At 43.7% G+C, this 15,668-nt stretch overlaps 1 protein-coding gene across 2 annotated transcripts in view; it reads left to right on the forward strand.

Annotated features, from left to right (window-relative positions):
* Nucleotides 1-15,668, forward strand: part of SCAI (suppressor of cancer cell invasion) — a 30,086-nt gene that overhangs the window by 7,240 nt on the left and 7,178 nt on the right. The window contains exons 3-14 of one of the 2 annotated variants that reach the window (XM_050319857.1): nucleotides 1,420-1,515; nucleotides 2,129-2,215; nucleotides 2,765-2,863; nucleotides 3,534-3,630; nucleotides 4,384-4,482; nucleotides 5,107-5,259; nucleotides 6,067-6,168; nucleotides 6,718-6,819; nucleotides 7,708-7,786; nucleotides 9,797-9,896; nucleotides 10,344-10,425; nucleotides 15,084-15,156. In XM_050319857.1, coding sequence (XP_050175814.1) covers nucleotides 1,420-1,515; nucleotides 2,129-2,215; nucleotides 2,765-2,863; nucleotides 3,534-3,630; nucleotides 4,384-4,482; nucleotides 5,107-5,259; nucleotides 6,067-6,168; nucleotides 6,718-6,819; nucleotides 7,708-7,786; nucleotides 9,797-9,896; nucleotides 10,344-10,425; nucleotides 15,084-15,156 — 1,169 coding nt within the window. The remainder of the gene's footprint in view (nucleotides 1-1,419; nucleotides 1,516-2,128; nucleotides 2,216-2,764; nucleotides 2,864-3,533; nucleotides 3,631-4,383; nucleotides 4,483-5,106; nucleotides 5,260-6,066; nucleotides 6,169-6,717; nucleotides 6,820-7,707; nucleotides 7,787-9,796; nucleotides 9,897-10,343; nucleotides 10,426-15,083; nucleotides 15,157-15,668) is intronic. The other variant, XM_050319858.1, reaches the window with a different exon arrangement.

Here is a 15,668-nt window from a genome sequence, read left to right on the forward strand (position 1 = left end):
TTTTTATAGTTTGGTAAAATCCTGCACAACTTCCTTGGCATCTTCCTGCAATATCAGCACCAAGTCCCGTTAGCTGTTTTTCCAGGCTGGTAACAGATTAATTTTACATGTAGTTCCTACACTAGGTCCCTTCAAGCTGTGTGGGAGGTACAGTTGGCTGACGAGCAAAGGAATATTAATTTCCTTTCTTACCTCGGGTGCTGTGAAAGCAATTACAATGAGCAGAAACTTGCCAGAATGCTCTGAAATCGTGTGTACTGCTCTGCTTCTCTGACTCCTTCAGAGGACATGGCAAGGTGTCCTAAAGGTGGTGGTTCCCTCGGTCTCCACTCTCCAGGATTGGAAGTGGAGTGTGCTGCTTTTCTGTGCCCGTGTGCTGAAGGTGGTACATTAACCAGCACAGTGACTGGAGAGAGCATTCCCTGGAGAAATCAGTCTTGAATCAAATGAAAGATTATGCTGTCTTGGAAGAGCTGTTCCACTTCCACTTGTAGAGTTGTGCACCTTTTTTGATTCAGGTTCAGCGTATATTTGTAGGCAAGATGTGCTCAGTGAGACTGAGGGGTTTGGTGTCCCCTGTTGCATTTGTTCCAAGATTCAAGTCACTCCCAGGTGACAACCGTCTGTGAGGATTGAGAGCACAAACCTTTAAAGCCAAAATCCTTAGGAATAAATCACAGTTGTGGAGTGGAAACCCACCACAGCATGGAAATCCAGTGGAGATATGAAAGCAGAACTGAACTGGGTTGGCTGATTCACAGCACTGGAGACTGGTATGAAAACACCAGCAGGTCTCATGTTGTGACAGGTCACTAACTATGAGTTAGAAGGTGACAAATATTGTGGTGGTGATGTAATGTGACCTGGTGAGTGTTCACTGTGAACATCCATGTGCTGGCCTGACCTGGTGACATTTGGACAGTGGATTTGTTGGTGATGTTATAGGCTCTGTTTCTGGAACACAGCAAACAGCCTCATCCATTTAAAAAAAGACTATTTCCTTAATGAGTAGCAAGAAATATGATGATGATGCATGAGTCTAAATTAACTAATTTCCATTAGATTATTCTGCTTGCTCTTGGGTGAGGGTTTTTTTTTATTATGGTGTTTTAGGAGTCCAATTTAGCTTTATGTACATATAACCATAAAATTACTTCTATTTTAGCAAGACTATAAGATGTTTTAAATCATCTGTGGCATGTAGGAACATGGTTGTTTCCTATTTGGAGTGATCCAGTAACAACAGGTTCTGAGAAACTCCAGGAGTCATGGTTCTTGTAGTTTTGGGTGCAGGCAGAATTCTAAAGTACTGCAAGTCAATCCTGAACAAAGCTGCTCTGACTTGGACAAAAACAGGCTGTCACACTGGGCTGACTGGAATGTGCTCCCTCACTCTGCCTTTGCCACTGTCTCTTGCAGGGATTTACCTCAGTATGGGCAGAAGCAGTGGCAGTCCTATTTTGGGCGAACGTTTGATGTTTACACCAAACTCTGGAAGTTCCAACAGCAGCATCGGTAAGGGGATGTTGTAGGCAGATGAGCTGTGTGGGTTTCAGCACAGCTTTAATCTCTGGTATGCCCAGGGCCCCAGCTAAGATTGAGATTTCACTGTGTTGTTCAAGCATGAAGGGAGGGAACAGCCGCTTCCTGCAGCGCTCACAGTCCAATGAATTAAAATGTTGCAGAGTTTTCAGTGTGACTTTTTTAACAAACCCTTTTGCTCTACCTGAATGTGTGGTGCTTTAATGTCTTACTGAGGAGATGATGATTCTGCAGAGCAGAACCCATCTGGAATGGTGTGAAGCCTCTTGCTGCAGCGTGGGCTCTGATCCTTCACACCTTCCGCTGGCTGCGTGGTCTGAGTGTTCTCCTGGGAAGTTGTGACCTTTTATTGGTTGCATTTTGTGCATCACACTTTTGTCTGGTTCTTGCAAGTTAATGCAAGATAAATGGTCTTTGTTCTGGGGGGTGTGCTGTGCTGTTGCCTCTGTAGGGGCTGCTACTGGGAATGCTGCACCAGGAATGAAAGCTGAATTTGGCCCTGCGATGGCTCTTTGTCTTGTCTGGTGGGATGTTCTAGGAAATTCGGGAATGCCTTTTAATCTTTCTTTTCTCTCTTGCAAAATAGACAAGTACTGGACAATCGGTATGGGTTGAAGAGGTGGCAAATTGGGGAAATTGCTTCCAAGATTGGGCAGCTCTATTACCATTATTAGTAAGTAAGCAGAGAAGAGGATTCAGTGGGGAATGCAGGGTTAGTGCAGTTCCCTGCCGAATGACTGGATGCTCAGTCGGGAGGAATCAGAGATTGGGCTGAGTCACGATGCCTGTTTCTGAATGAGGGCCCTGGGGACTGCATGGGGCTGCAGGGAAAGGCACCTGTGAGCCTGGTACCACGTTGCTGGTCACACTGATACTGTCTGAGGACTTATCTCCTGCCACCAAAGTGTTTTCCAAGCGTGCTGCATTGGACTGTCCTGCAAAAGTGTGATTTACAAATTTGGAAGCTTAGTGTTCCTTTAAACTTCTCAATGAACCCATCACCTGTACATATGGGTGCAAGATGGGCAGCTTTGATTGTTACCTGAAATGGGATCCAAGCTCTGAAATCTGACTTCCCAGAACGAGAGTCTGGCTTTCATGTGATGTTACTTGAGGAGGGAGTTTTGCTGTGGATGCACAAGTGGGTTGAGGGGGCAGGAAGGGAGGGCTTGGCTGGGATTTCCATCTGGGGCAGTGAACTAATCTGATTCTTCCTGTGCAGCCTGCGCACCTCAGAAACCAGCTATCTCAACGAGGCTTTCTCCTTCTACTCAGCAATCAGGCAGAGGTCGTACTACTCCCAGGTCAACAAAGAGGACAGGTACGTCTGAATGGATGCCCTTGTTTGTTCAAGACTAGACTAGTGCATGGAAGCAGCAAAGAGCTATAAACTGTAGAAGCATAACTGGGATAAAATCTATGTTGTTGAAGGAGGTTTCTTTTAATCCTCCTGCCGTGATTAAAAACCTGATAAAGATAAATGAGAGCTTTGCTGTATGACTGGAGGAATATTCTATTACCTGGTCCTGGATAGAAAGCCATTAGCCCCAAAGTTCTGTAGTGTTTAGTCCTGAGCAGTATCAGTGCTGGGACCCAGAATGCTGTGGCTGGAAGATGAGTCAGCTGGGCTGAACAGTGGAATCTGTTTGATTAGGCTTTTCAGGGGAACATCAGTTAGTGCTGCAGTACAACGAGGTTTGAAGAGCCACCCATGATATCTGACCCCCATGCCTTTCTCACATAAGGAGACTGTGGAGAAGGGGGAGGCTGTGGCTTTCTTAGATATTTTTTATGTCCCTGTACCCAATTTTAAATAAACCTCTAAGCAACCAGGCAGCTATTGATCATGATATGACCTCAGTCAGAACTCTTAATCTGCAAGTGTTCAGCCTTACTCTGGTCTCAAACTCCTCCTCTCCTTTACCCCTGATACCTCACTCTGTTCCATTTTATTCTCAAATTTGGCTGTTGTATTTTGTTGTTGTGTTTAGGCCTGAATTGGTGGTTAAGAAGCTGCGTTACTATGCAAGGTTTATCGTGGTCTGTCTCTTGCTCAACAAAATGGATGTTGTAAAGGACCTTGTAAAGGTATGTTAAAATAAGGTTAAAGGTGCTGAGGGGTGGGAGGTTGCTGATCCTCTCTTTTCTAGTCTATCTGACATCCTACATAGTGAACATTATCTGTGATTCAGACATTTAGTAATGACACTTTAAGCTCAAATGATTTGACAGTGTTGTTTGAACACAAAGTAAAAATATTCCAATAGCTGCAGCCTCGTCAGGGAGGTGCCCTGTAACTGCAGCAAAGGAACACCAAGCTGCTCCCACAGCATATGCTTCCCAGCCCCTCCGACAGCCTCGCTGCAAGCAGCTCCCGGTCTTGACGGTTTGTGTAGGTTGCATTGCTGTCTCTGTGTCTGAGCTCCCTTGAACTGCTAGCTTAGCTCAGCAGCAGCTGAAACAGCCACACCATTCCCTTTCTCAATGTATTTAAAGTCACTTGTAAGCTGAAATTTGAGTCCTTGGCATCCGTAGCTTATGGTAATAACCGGTGACAGAGCTGCTTGTGAGTGGGATAGTTAACTCCAGATATTCTTTGCATTTGGACCTACTTAAAAGACGGTTTGCACTGCCAAAACTGAGTGCAGCGTTGGCATTCTGTCTGCTGAAAGAGCGCGTTTTGGCTGGCATGTTAGTCAGAAGTGTGCTGCATATGTTCCCAAGGAATTTATTTGTTATTCCTAAAGGCCAGCACAGCTAACCAAATGTAAAGTTACTGCCTGCCTGTTAGACTCTTGGTTTAAGAAGTGACTGTGTCTGTCTTTCAACTGTCTACATCAGGAGCTGTCAGATGAAATTGAAGACTACACTCATCGTTTTAATACTGAAGACCAGGTGGAGTGGAACCTGGTTCTTCAGGAAGTGGCAGCATTTATTGAGGTGAGAATACCATTTCCTTGTAGTTGTTTATTCAAAAGTAAGATTTTGTGTCTTGTGCACCGCAGTGGTGCTGTATCACCACCTGTGAGGTAAGCAGGGGCAGGGACAGCGTGCCTGTCCCATTTACTCACTGATGTGTTCATGTGACAGCCCTCAACACGACTATTGAAATATTGCCAGAAGGGTGGCAGCATCAGCATTCACCTCCTTGGCTGTTCACTGCTAGGATGGCAAACTAAAATAGGGTGGAGTTATTCTGAATGAAGGAATATTTAGTTTATGCTGTGTGAATTTGTAGGGTTGTTGATGCTGTCTGGCTCCTCAGGTACAGAGAAGCTGAAGCAGAGTGCATGTCACTGGAGGCAGTGTGCTTATCTGTTTGCTGTACTTCCATGCACTTGTACCATGTATTTCTTGCAATCCCTAAGAACTTTGCCTTTCCATGGGGGAAGGCATTACCCTGTAGCTTGCATGCAAATATATAAATATGTATACAGAAAAGTAATTTAAAAAATCTGCCTCAGTTATGAAATGTTCTGTAAGTGGTGAGACCTTTGGACTTTTCTCTGACTGCAGATCTGTATGTTTTCTGAATTCCTGATTTATTCTGGTTGCTTTTTTTAGGCAGACCCTGTCATGGTTTTAAATGATGACAACACCATTGTAATCACCTCTAACAGGCTTTCTGAGACGGGAGCTCCGTTGCTGGAGCAGGGGATGATAGTGGGACAGCTTGCTCTTGCAGATGCACTGATTATTGGGAACTGCAACAACCAGGTAAAAGAAATTCTGGAAACCTGGGTTTACATCCCCCTTGGCAACCTTTTTGATCATACAACAGTAAATCCAATAGAGGAGAACTTAAAAAATATTTTTATTGTGGTGCTTGCAATGGCATCAAGAAGAAGAGGTTCTCAGAAATAGGAACGAAAAATGAAATGTTAGATATTAGACCTGTGGTACTGACCTCTTACTACTTGTATTCATCATGTCAGTTAAATTGATACAATTGATTTTCTTATATTGGATTGTTCTTAACATTCATACATGAGAGGCCTCTGAGATGTATCTTGAAAAAGCTTGACTTAAGCTTGCAGGACACACTCCAGTTTGTTGCAACTTCAGTGGCAACAGGAAGAGGTTTTTAAAAGACATTCAAAGTCTTTTTTTTTATACATGATGATGGTGAGGTTATACAAACATCATGACTTCTCTCTGAGCTCTTTTTTCAGGTAAGGAGGGGAGGTAAACAGCACTTAGTGTGTCTGTATCAGATTTTGTTTGAATTTATAGTCCATAGCCATCTCAGCACTTGATTTGTAAACAGCCTGGAATAGTCTGTAATGTGGAAGCAGGGGTCTGCACTGCAGTGACCTGTCTGGGTAGAGCAGTTACAAGGAGACTTTGTCCTCAGTGAGCTTTTCCAGAAGTCCTTCACAGCTCTTTAGAGATTTGAAGAGGGCACTGACAGATTCCTGAGAGAATGGTCTGTCTGGTATGCAGTGGAGTCTCTTACCTTGGTAATTCTAGAGAAATGCTGTTTAAAGTGTGTCTGTCAGAATAAACTGTTTGTCTCTGCTGCAGGTCAAGTTCAGTGAATTAACAGTGGACATGTTCCGAATGCTGCAAGCGCTGGAGAGGGAACCGATGAACTTGGCATCACAAATGAACAAGCCTGGAATGCAGGTCAGTTCCACCTCAGTGACAAACCTGGCAGCAGATCTTAACTGGGTCTCTTGGTTGTTTGATTTTAAACAGTGTACTCCCTCAGTGCAGTCGCTGTGCAGAGCGGGTTAGTAAAGGTGTGTAACCTACTGGAAGTTAGTGAAGAGTAGCTCAAACCTGGACTCCTCAGGTTGCCAAGTCATCTGAAAATTAATATCCCCTGCCAAGAAAGCATAAAAATATTTTAGCTGGGGGCATAAGGAAATAATGAAGAATTTAATTTACTCTTTTGAGATGAAGAGTGAATTTTGTCACTCTTTTCTTGGGCAATGCTTTAGAGAGTAAGAAAGATTTAGGTAAGAAGTTTAAATGGGGGATATTACAAAGTTGTTCAAATACTGTGCATCTTGATTGACTGTGTAACAGGAAATGCACCATGGGCAGACTGTTTGTGTAGGAGGTGTGTTGGAGATTCTAAAAAGTAGAAATTTAGAGGGTTTTGAAACTGCTTTGATGATATCTGGGTTTGGGTTTTCTTTGAGTAGTGTTTTTGTTTGTTTGTTTTAACAGGAATCGACAGAGAAACCAGCAAGGCGGGAAAACCCCCATAAATATCTACTTTATAAACCAACTTTTAGCCAGCTATATACATTTTTAGCAGCATCATTTAAGGTTTGTGAAATTACTGAATTTATTTGTCAGAAAATTATCCAGGGTGGTTTGTGACACTGGATAAAAAGTGGATCTCCACTGATCTGGAGAACTGAAAAATCTTAAAATTGTGTTCTTTTACTTCATGTCATGCCAAACATAATCCAAAATCAGGGAAGTACCTCAGGAAATGGTTGCTCTTCAGCACTGTATAGCTGCTAAATCTCCAGTCCTGTATCCTATTCAAATTGTATCCTGCACAAGCTGTATTTTTAGCTGCTTGTCTTATTTCCTTACCCCCTGCTCTCCTCCAAGCCAGTCATCTATACATTAGTAGATTTTTCTAATACAGTTACTGCACTTATTTTAATTTATCAAAGTTGCTGGGCTCATTATGCTGAATTCTGAATGTACAAGTCAGTGACTTAGGATTCAGTAGTAAAACCAAAATATGAATCCTTTAAAGAAACAAGTTTCAGTTTGTCTCGAGGAACAGCTCGTGAGGTGCAGGAAGTGCATCCTTACTTCTTAGAATTTTGTGTGCCTGCATGCTCAGCCTTTGGCAGAAATTAGAAATATCTGTTCCCTCATGGAAACAGCCCATTAGAAAGGTGGAAAATAGATTTCTTTTGCAGGTCTGTACAGAAATCTGGATGTGTTGTGCTTGCTGGCCAGCTGAGAAGGGCCAAGGGGAAGAGGCAGATGTTGCAGACTCTGGGGTATTTGGAAACAAAGGCTCCTTTGTGGATTGTTGGGGAGCTGGGGTCTGCATGGATCTTGGTGGAGTAAGGGAAGCCAGAAGCAGGACTAGCACAATGATAATGGCAATGTATTTATGAAGGTGACGGTTGAATATTAAAATAAACTTGTCCCTTTCTTCCCTTGCTACTCTCCTTGTGTGGATTCCAGGAGCTGCCTGCAAACAGCGTGCTGCTGATTTACCTGTCTGCCACGGGCGTGTTTCCATCAGGTCGTTCGGATAGTGAAGGTACAATAAAGGAATGCTCCCTGTCATGAACAGGGCTTGAATTCTCTTTATGTTCCAGGACAAGTGACCAAGAAAGCTGTCACAAAGCTCCTTTCAAAGACAAGTCAATTTGATTCTCCTGCCTACTTAGTAAGATAGCCTTTTCTTTCCACAAACAGTAATTAATTCTTTGTATTTTAATTAATGTGCATTAACCTGAGAACTTTTCAAAGGACACATCCGGTTTTTGATGCATCTGAAGTATTAAAAGCTTCTCCAGTTTTGAAGACCACATGGCTCAGTTGATGCATCAGTGCAAAGTTCATCAAATGGCTCAGTGGCACTTTGTGCTTCTTTCCAATCCCCAGCACCAGGAGATGGGTGGTGAAAGGGCTGAAGCGGCTGCAGGGACTGGTCTATTTGCACGCTCGTTAACCTGACAATTCAAGCCCTTCTCATGATTTTTGACAATTCCCCTCACCTCATCCTCCTGTTCTTTGCAATCTAGCAGAATATTTGGATGCAGCTGCAATGTAAAAGCTGAAAACTGGTTCGCTAAAGTAAACACAGTGCAAAGATCTGTTTATATAATTCAAGAAAAAATCCAAATACCTTTTTAACATCCTAAATATTGTACGAACCTCATCTGTTTGAGACTTGCATTCCTTTATAAGATGCATGCCTTGTCCTCCCCGGTGCATGATTTATAGAGCTCTCAAAATGTTAAAAATAAAAAAATCCCTGTCAGCTTTGGATTGGGGCAGTGATTTTTTTAAGCGCTTTTAACATTTTACTTCTTGCTGCACCTTGGTGGTAGGGTCTAACGAAGCGTGTTCTCCAAGGCCTGTGGTGTGTCCACCTCGCTGCATGTGTTGTTTCAGCTTGAGACCTTGTGGTAGAGGCATCCAGGCTCAGTCACCTGAAGAGCTGCACAGTCAGAGTGCAGCTTTCAGTCAGTGAATCCCATCACAACTGCAATCTTTTAATAAGGTGGTGTGGTCTGCACAGAGTTCTGCCTTATTAAAAGGGAGAGCAGCTGCAAGTTGCACTGTCCATCGCCTGCAAGCAGCTTGTGTTTGCCAGACCACGTGAGGTGTTTGTAACTGTGCTGAATTAATGTCTGTTCTGTTCCTGATTTTGTATCCCCAAAGCTTCCCTCTAAATGGAAAGGTGCCTTGTATCCAAACCTGAAAAAATTGCATTTGGTGGCCAAATAGGGGTCAACCAACTCTGCAAATGTATCACAGAATGAGGAAACCCTAACACTTTAGTTTGCTAATGTTAGTGACATTTCATATCCGTACCAATGGCAGAAATATATCTTGATATCTTGTAGGATGGGATATTTTTTATAGCCATTGCTTTCATCTCAGTTCTCCATCAGACAGTCAGGGGGTAGCTCAGTTGTGCACACTTAGCAGAATACTTCATTAGCTTACCATGGGAACACATGTCCGGGGTGTGTGCATGTGAAAATTGTCAATTCTGACTTTGAAATATAAAATATAAACCTTTGCTGCAGATTTGAAATCTGGTTAAATCTGTTTTGTTCTTTTGTCATTCTCTGAGCTCTCTCTTCTCCCCTTTGCAGTGTTAGAACTGCAGATGATAATAATATAGCCATTATTTTTTATTAATTTATCCTTACTTTTTAATCAAATTCTGAATCTGGAATATGCAAACCCATACAGTAATTTTACAGAGGTTTTGATTTTCCTGTTTCAGGTGTGTAATGGGTTTTAATATTTTTCTCTGTAGTTTAACAAGAACCAATATCTGGATCTTTGGTATTATGTTTGTGGATAAATAGTGAATAATTAAATTAGAAGTTATGAAGTTTGCTTCTATTTGATAGATGCTGTATGTAGTTAGTGAAGGCTCCACATTCCCCCTCCCCTCCTTACAACTGCAGTAGTTCAGGTTCCTTCAGTTTTCTGAGATTTGTTGTTGCTTCCTCCCTTCCATATAATCGTTGCATGTCTCAGGGGTGAGTTGCCCCTGCTGATGGGAGCTTCCTTTTCCCCCGTGTAGGTCCCTATGACTTTGGGGGTGTTCTGACAAACAGCAACCGGGACATCATCAACGGGGACGCGATCCACAAGCGAAACCAGTCATACAAGGAGATGCACTGGTGAGTGTCACAGGGGGACACCTGGGCCTTCAGAAGAGTTTGTCTTCGGTAGAGAAAAAGGCATCAAAGCCCCTGCAATTCAAACTCCTCAGTGCAGGACATCACAGAGGAGACTGGCTTGGAGTTGAACACTTAGAAATGAATGTGCAGCTTTAAATGGTGATTTAAGCACTTCAGAAGTATTGCTGTGACTTAATGTAAGTTCTTAATTACTGACAAACTTCAAATTAACGATGGATGATTTCTCAAGAAGATAAACATCTCTTGAACTAATAACAAGTCCCATAGGCCATATTATAGAGAATACCAAGTGAGTTGTGCAGTTATTCTCTGAGGACGAATCTGAGGCCTGGGGCATGGGGAATCTGCTTGTTTTTTGTCTGGATGTGGGCAGCTGTGTGGCTGAGCAGTTCTAGTGCTCTGTGAGGTGTCCCTTTCTCTTTCCAGCCTCCACCCTGGAGATCTCTACCCTTTCACCAGAAAGCCTCTGTTCATCATCGTGGACTCTTCCAACAGCGTCGCCTATAAGGTAAGACCCTTGAAGGCAGCTCCTCGTGTGGTAGGATACAGTGCCAACCCCTAGTTAGCTTACACTTTTAACAGGCTATTTTTTTTAAACAGTTTGTATTCAGTCTTTCTTTTCTTTTGAGGTTGTGCATGCTAGTCAGGATCTGACCCTATGAATAGGAACAAGAAGGAGAAGCACATGAACAGCCGCTCATTGGAAAGTAATAAATCCTCCTGGAGGGAAAAAAGGTTCAAGATTTCCAAGGTCTCTGGTGGGAGGTTTATTTTTGTTTTATACCAAAGACAAATCTCGGTGTGTGTGCATGGGGGAGGGAGTTAACTAATGTGCTTTTCTTTTTTCCAGTCATCCAACACTCAGTTGCTTTTAAGCAACAGAAAGGAGTGAAAGCATTGAACCTGCTCTTATAAAACAAGGGGTGTCTGTGTCTGAACCAAGGAAGTAACAAGACTCAAATTAGCATCCAGTGTTACTGTAGAGTGGTATTTGCTTGGACACTGAGCCTCCTTCCTAGGGTGCTGTGGACTTACAGTAGAATTGCTCCATGACAAATCACCTCTGGGAATCCGCAATTCGGGTAATGCAGAAGCAGGCATTGCACTCACAGTGGCCAGTTGAATCTGCAGAGCATTACACATTTATTTCATTCATGAATGGGGTTATAAGAATGTGCTATATCTGGGGAAAGTGCCACTTCTTCTGTCTTCCTTTTATAGCTCCATTGTGTGCAGTGAGGAAAGGGAACATCCACAGCTGTGTTTCGGAGGAGGAACAGGGACGTCTAGTGGTCAGAGGAACTAGTGCCTTGTTCAGAGTCCAGAGCCTGGGCCGTTTGTTTTAAAGGCATTTGTTGGCCAAGGAGAGGTACTACATAAGTGGTCAGTGTGATTTGGGATAGTTCTGTACTGAGCCAGGGAGCTCCTGCCTGACACTCAAATCTGGCCTCTCCATTGGGTCTTTGTTGGACTCTAATGCATCTCAGAGGGCTTTTTAAACACCACTGCATTTAAGTTCACCACACTAGGATTCAGAGCAAATCTGCTTTTTATTAAATGCCCTTCCCCATTTAAAGGGAGGGAAACACAATTGGGATGATTTACTTGTCTTTCTGAGAAAATGAGTGTTTGGTAGGGATTTATTTTCCTCTGCTCTTTCCTGACATTCATTCCAGTATAACATCAGGAGGGTTGGTTTTGTTTCAGGGAAGAAGTGTGGCTCAGGTTTGGTTTTTTGGTTTGGTTTTGAGTTTTTTACCCCCTTCCTCTCTAATAGAATTGCTGAAAGATGTCAAGTGGATCAGCTCTGTTAGAGAGTAAGGGATTCCTGGTCATCCTTAATTCATATGCAGCTCTGGACAGACTGGAGCTCTGTGGACAGCTTATAGCACAGGGTCTGTTTGGGGTGATGGATTTCCACATGTAGATTTGCAGCTCTTGTGAGAATAACTGTCAAGTATTTACAGTAGAATTTTCTCTTTGTATTACATTTAAATTTGATCATTTTTTTTAGATTTTGTGGGCACACAGTAAGCAAAACTGTAACCTCCACTGAGTTTCTTTTCCTTGTCCTGCAGTGAACTGACCAACAGTAGTGCAAAACTCACCAGTGCTCTGTCTGTTCAGCACACAGAGCAGCTGGGGGAGAGCAGTCCAGCTCTGCCTGTGTGGAAGGAGCACAGAAATGGGAGTTTTGGAAGTACTTCAGGACAGGATTGCAGAAGTGGCTGCTAGGAGCTCTGACCCAGATCAGAACTGTGTGGGCACAACTGTGAGGAATCTAAGAAGAAATATGTTCAGCATTTCAGAAGTGACATTCACCTTCCTCATCTCTTGCACCTGAACGTAGGCAGGCAGGTGTGTGGGGACAGGTTTAGGTGTCTTGTTGTGTTTTCCACTGAAGGTACCTGGCAGAGCTCTCAGTCAGTGTTTCCTAGCCCTGGTACACTCGTGCCTGTCCCCGTGCTGTGCGTGCTGGGGTCCTTGTCCCCACAGTGCCCTGACAGGGCTGTCGTGTGACTGTCCCTGGGTGGGCTGGGAGGGGCTTTGTAGGCTCGAGCGCTGGCACGAACAAAGAGGTTCTGTGCAACTGTGTGAGAAGTTGAAATCAGTACTGCCTTTTTTCCACATGGCTGCCCTGATCTTTCCCGATAGGACAGGAGCTATCCTGACATTTAAATGTCACTGCCGGCAGTACCGGCAGCAACAGCAACTGCTCACACATCTTTTTCTGCAGCCCGTTCCTGCTCTCCTGCACGCATCCCTGTCCTCTCCCCCTCTCTGCAGGGCTGAAGTGGTGATGACTGAAAGTCAGTCCTGCCAGGAAGTGACTTGCCAGTTTGTCAAATCAGCGGCACTCGAACAGCTTCCTCCCTGTATATTTAGCTGAAAGTGGAAGATGACTGCAAATCGAGCATGCCTACTGAAAGCCGTGAATTTTTTATAACACTTCCATTTAAATATAGATGGCTGTGTGTTCTCGAAGGTTACCACTGCATATGTGGATGAAATAATATTTTTAGATCAATATCATCCTGTAGCTGTGGTTGTCTAGGATCACAGATCATCTTCAGATGCAAAGTCTTAAAATCAAACCAAACCCAAACCTACAGCCAGTGAGAATGCAAGGCCTTTGTGGTACAAGCACTCAGCTTAGCAAAGCCTACATGTGAAGTGACTTCTTTTGGGGATGACACATAGTTCTTTTTTCAAAAGAGATGTACATGCATTGTAAAAAGCAGCAGTGCTTCTGTGGGAAACTTGGCTGAAGTCAAAAAACAGAGGCAGTATCGAAACAAAATATGGATTATCCTTATTGGAGTTGTCCATGCACTGAAAGGTAGGGCATTCCTTATCCAGAGCTGCTGTCAACACCTGGACTGCAGGGCGGGTTTTCCTGGTGCACCATTGGCCCTCTGCTCCCAGCCATGGCTGTAAATGCTCCGCTTCCTTCGTTCCATGTATCCCACAGCTCTTTCCTGGGGAAATCGGGAGCTGGGGGGTGGTGATGGTGAGTGAACCCTGGTGCTCACCTGTGTGGGCAGGAGCTGAGCCTGGCAGTCGGTGTGTCCTGGATCCGTGGTGCAGGGGCAGCAGGTGGCAGGAGCACCTGCCTTCCAAAGGGCACGGTCTGGGTTGAGCCGTGGAGTTTCTCCCCTGGGCAGGACTCAGTGGCTGTGTTGGCTTCACCGGCTGGGACAGAGTCCAGAGTGCTCCCAGGTACTGCAGGGAGTGATCCCTTGCCTGGGATACCCAAGTGACCCGGGGTTGCTCTTGGCACTGTTGAACAGTGTTGCTGCTGCTGGTGGCAGGTCTGCTTTGGTCTGTAACTGAGTGATACAAGATGGAGTTAAAGTCAATCTGCTCAGGAAAACTGAGCATACAAGTTACTGGAGAAGGTGAAACCTGCCAGTGTGTGTCCAGTACAAACCAGCATGTCTGCAGTGACTCCTGGGGTCTGAAATGTTTCTTTTTAGTTCAGTTTCATCAATTCCTGGGCTGGCCTGGAGTTACTGTCTGCAGGAGAAGAGTCTTTGTTTCTTCATTAGAGACCAAACTTGGTATCCAGCATTATCAATCTTCCTTGGGCTCCTAATGAACTCAAAGGATTTTTAGGACTAGTCAGCATTCTGTCAAAGATGGGAAATGTTTTATTTTGATTAGACTAGATTACTGTCTTTACTATTTAGCAGATTTAGATTAAATTAATTCTGTAAAACTAATTTAACTGAAATATACTGCCCAGAAGGGAAAGTTCCGTTTGAATTACACAGAGGCCAGAAGGAATTAAAAAATTAGCTTTTTGAGGATTCTACACAAGCAAATACTTCTGGTGTTGTGTGTCTTACAGTCATAACCTGACAGTTTTCAGACTGTAATCTGCAGTTGTGTGTGTGGCACTCGTGCTCTGGATGCAGTGGTTTGAGTCTGTGCTCTGAGGGGGTGCAGACACAATCACATCTTTTATGGATTTGCAAGCCTGCATGGTTAAGAAAGCTGTTCTGGTGACAGCTAATGAGGTTATGTAAATGATTGTTGGCGTTTTTCCCCTCTGTGGTAATTATTTACCACCAGACAGATACACAGTAGGACTGTTATCAGGTAAACGTTGCTGAAACCGGACAATGGTGGTGCTTGAGGTTCTGGAGAAATCCTTGTGCAATGGGACACTTAGGCAATATTTAAGGTGCAGGTGCAGGGGGCGTGAAATGAATATTGTAAAATGAGGTGCAGTGCAGCGGATAGTTGTTTTAAAGGAAGCTTATTTTAAAACTCTTCTCCTCTGGGCTTTCCTGTTTCATTAGATATAGTTCTTCCTAGAAAGAAAGGGGGAAAAAATTACTTTGACTGGACAGTTCAGTTGGTATTGAGGGAAGATGCAAGAGCTGTTTTGACCTGAAAGCCAATGGCTTTTACTGCAGAATATTTTTGTCAACTGCCATCAGTACCAGTGAAATGAGAGAATTGTAATTCCTTTAGAATGTAGTGGGTTATATTCCTTCTGTGTGTGATCTGATAAGTGAACTTGTCAGGCTCATGGCCAATGCTGAGCTGTGCAAGGGGCATTAGTGTCTCTGTCATTAATAGGATTTGTACCCTTGACCTGCTAAATATTCAAGGCAAGCAAAGTGACCATCAATACTTCAAAACTCTTATCTGTTACAGAATTTCACAAACTTATTTGGACAGCCATTGGTGTGCTTGCTTTCTCCAACAGCATATCCAAAAGCATTGCAAGGTATGTGCAGTATTGCATTTCCCAAGAAGTTGCAGTTGCATCCCATATCTATCCCAAACAAATAGAACTTGGATTCCTCAGGAAAAGACACCTTTTCACTACTATGTAACCCCTAAATCAGTGGCTGAAGTAATATGATAAAGTTTATTTACTGTTTATGGTAAATAATTTATTCTAATACTGATGATATTTCTACGGTAAGCTCCAACAAGTGGTAGGAGCAAAACCTCTCCTACACAGAGACTGAGGAAACTGCCATCCCAGCGCAGGATGATGGTTTTAGCACTTTGGGCAGCTTTGTTAGTCCCAGAAAGGGAGCAGAGACAGTTAAGGTGTCTTGGTGTTAATGCACGTCCCCAGCAAGGCTTTATTGCCCGTCACTGGTCAGATCTCCATGAGAGAAGGTGTAACTAAGACAGAGGGGTAGCTCCTCTGCTATGGAATTTAGCGGGTGAGTGACTTCATTCTGTGGCAGGGACAGCGTTTCTGTTTCACGTGCCAAATGTATCTCT

This window comes from Myiozetetes cayanensis, unplaced genomic scaffold (assembly GCF_022539395.1).
Source record: "Myiozetetes cayanensis isolate MyiCay16 unplaced genomic scaffold, myiCay2020 scf23, whole genome shotgun sequence".
Classification (NCBI taxonomy): domain Eukaryota; kingdom Metazoa; phylum Chordata; class Aves; order Passeriformes; family Tyrannidae; genus Myiozetetes; species Myiozetetes cayanensis.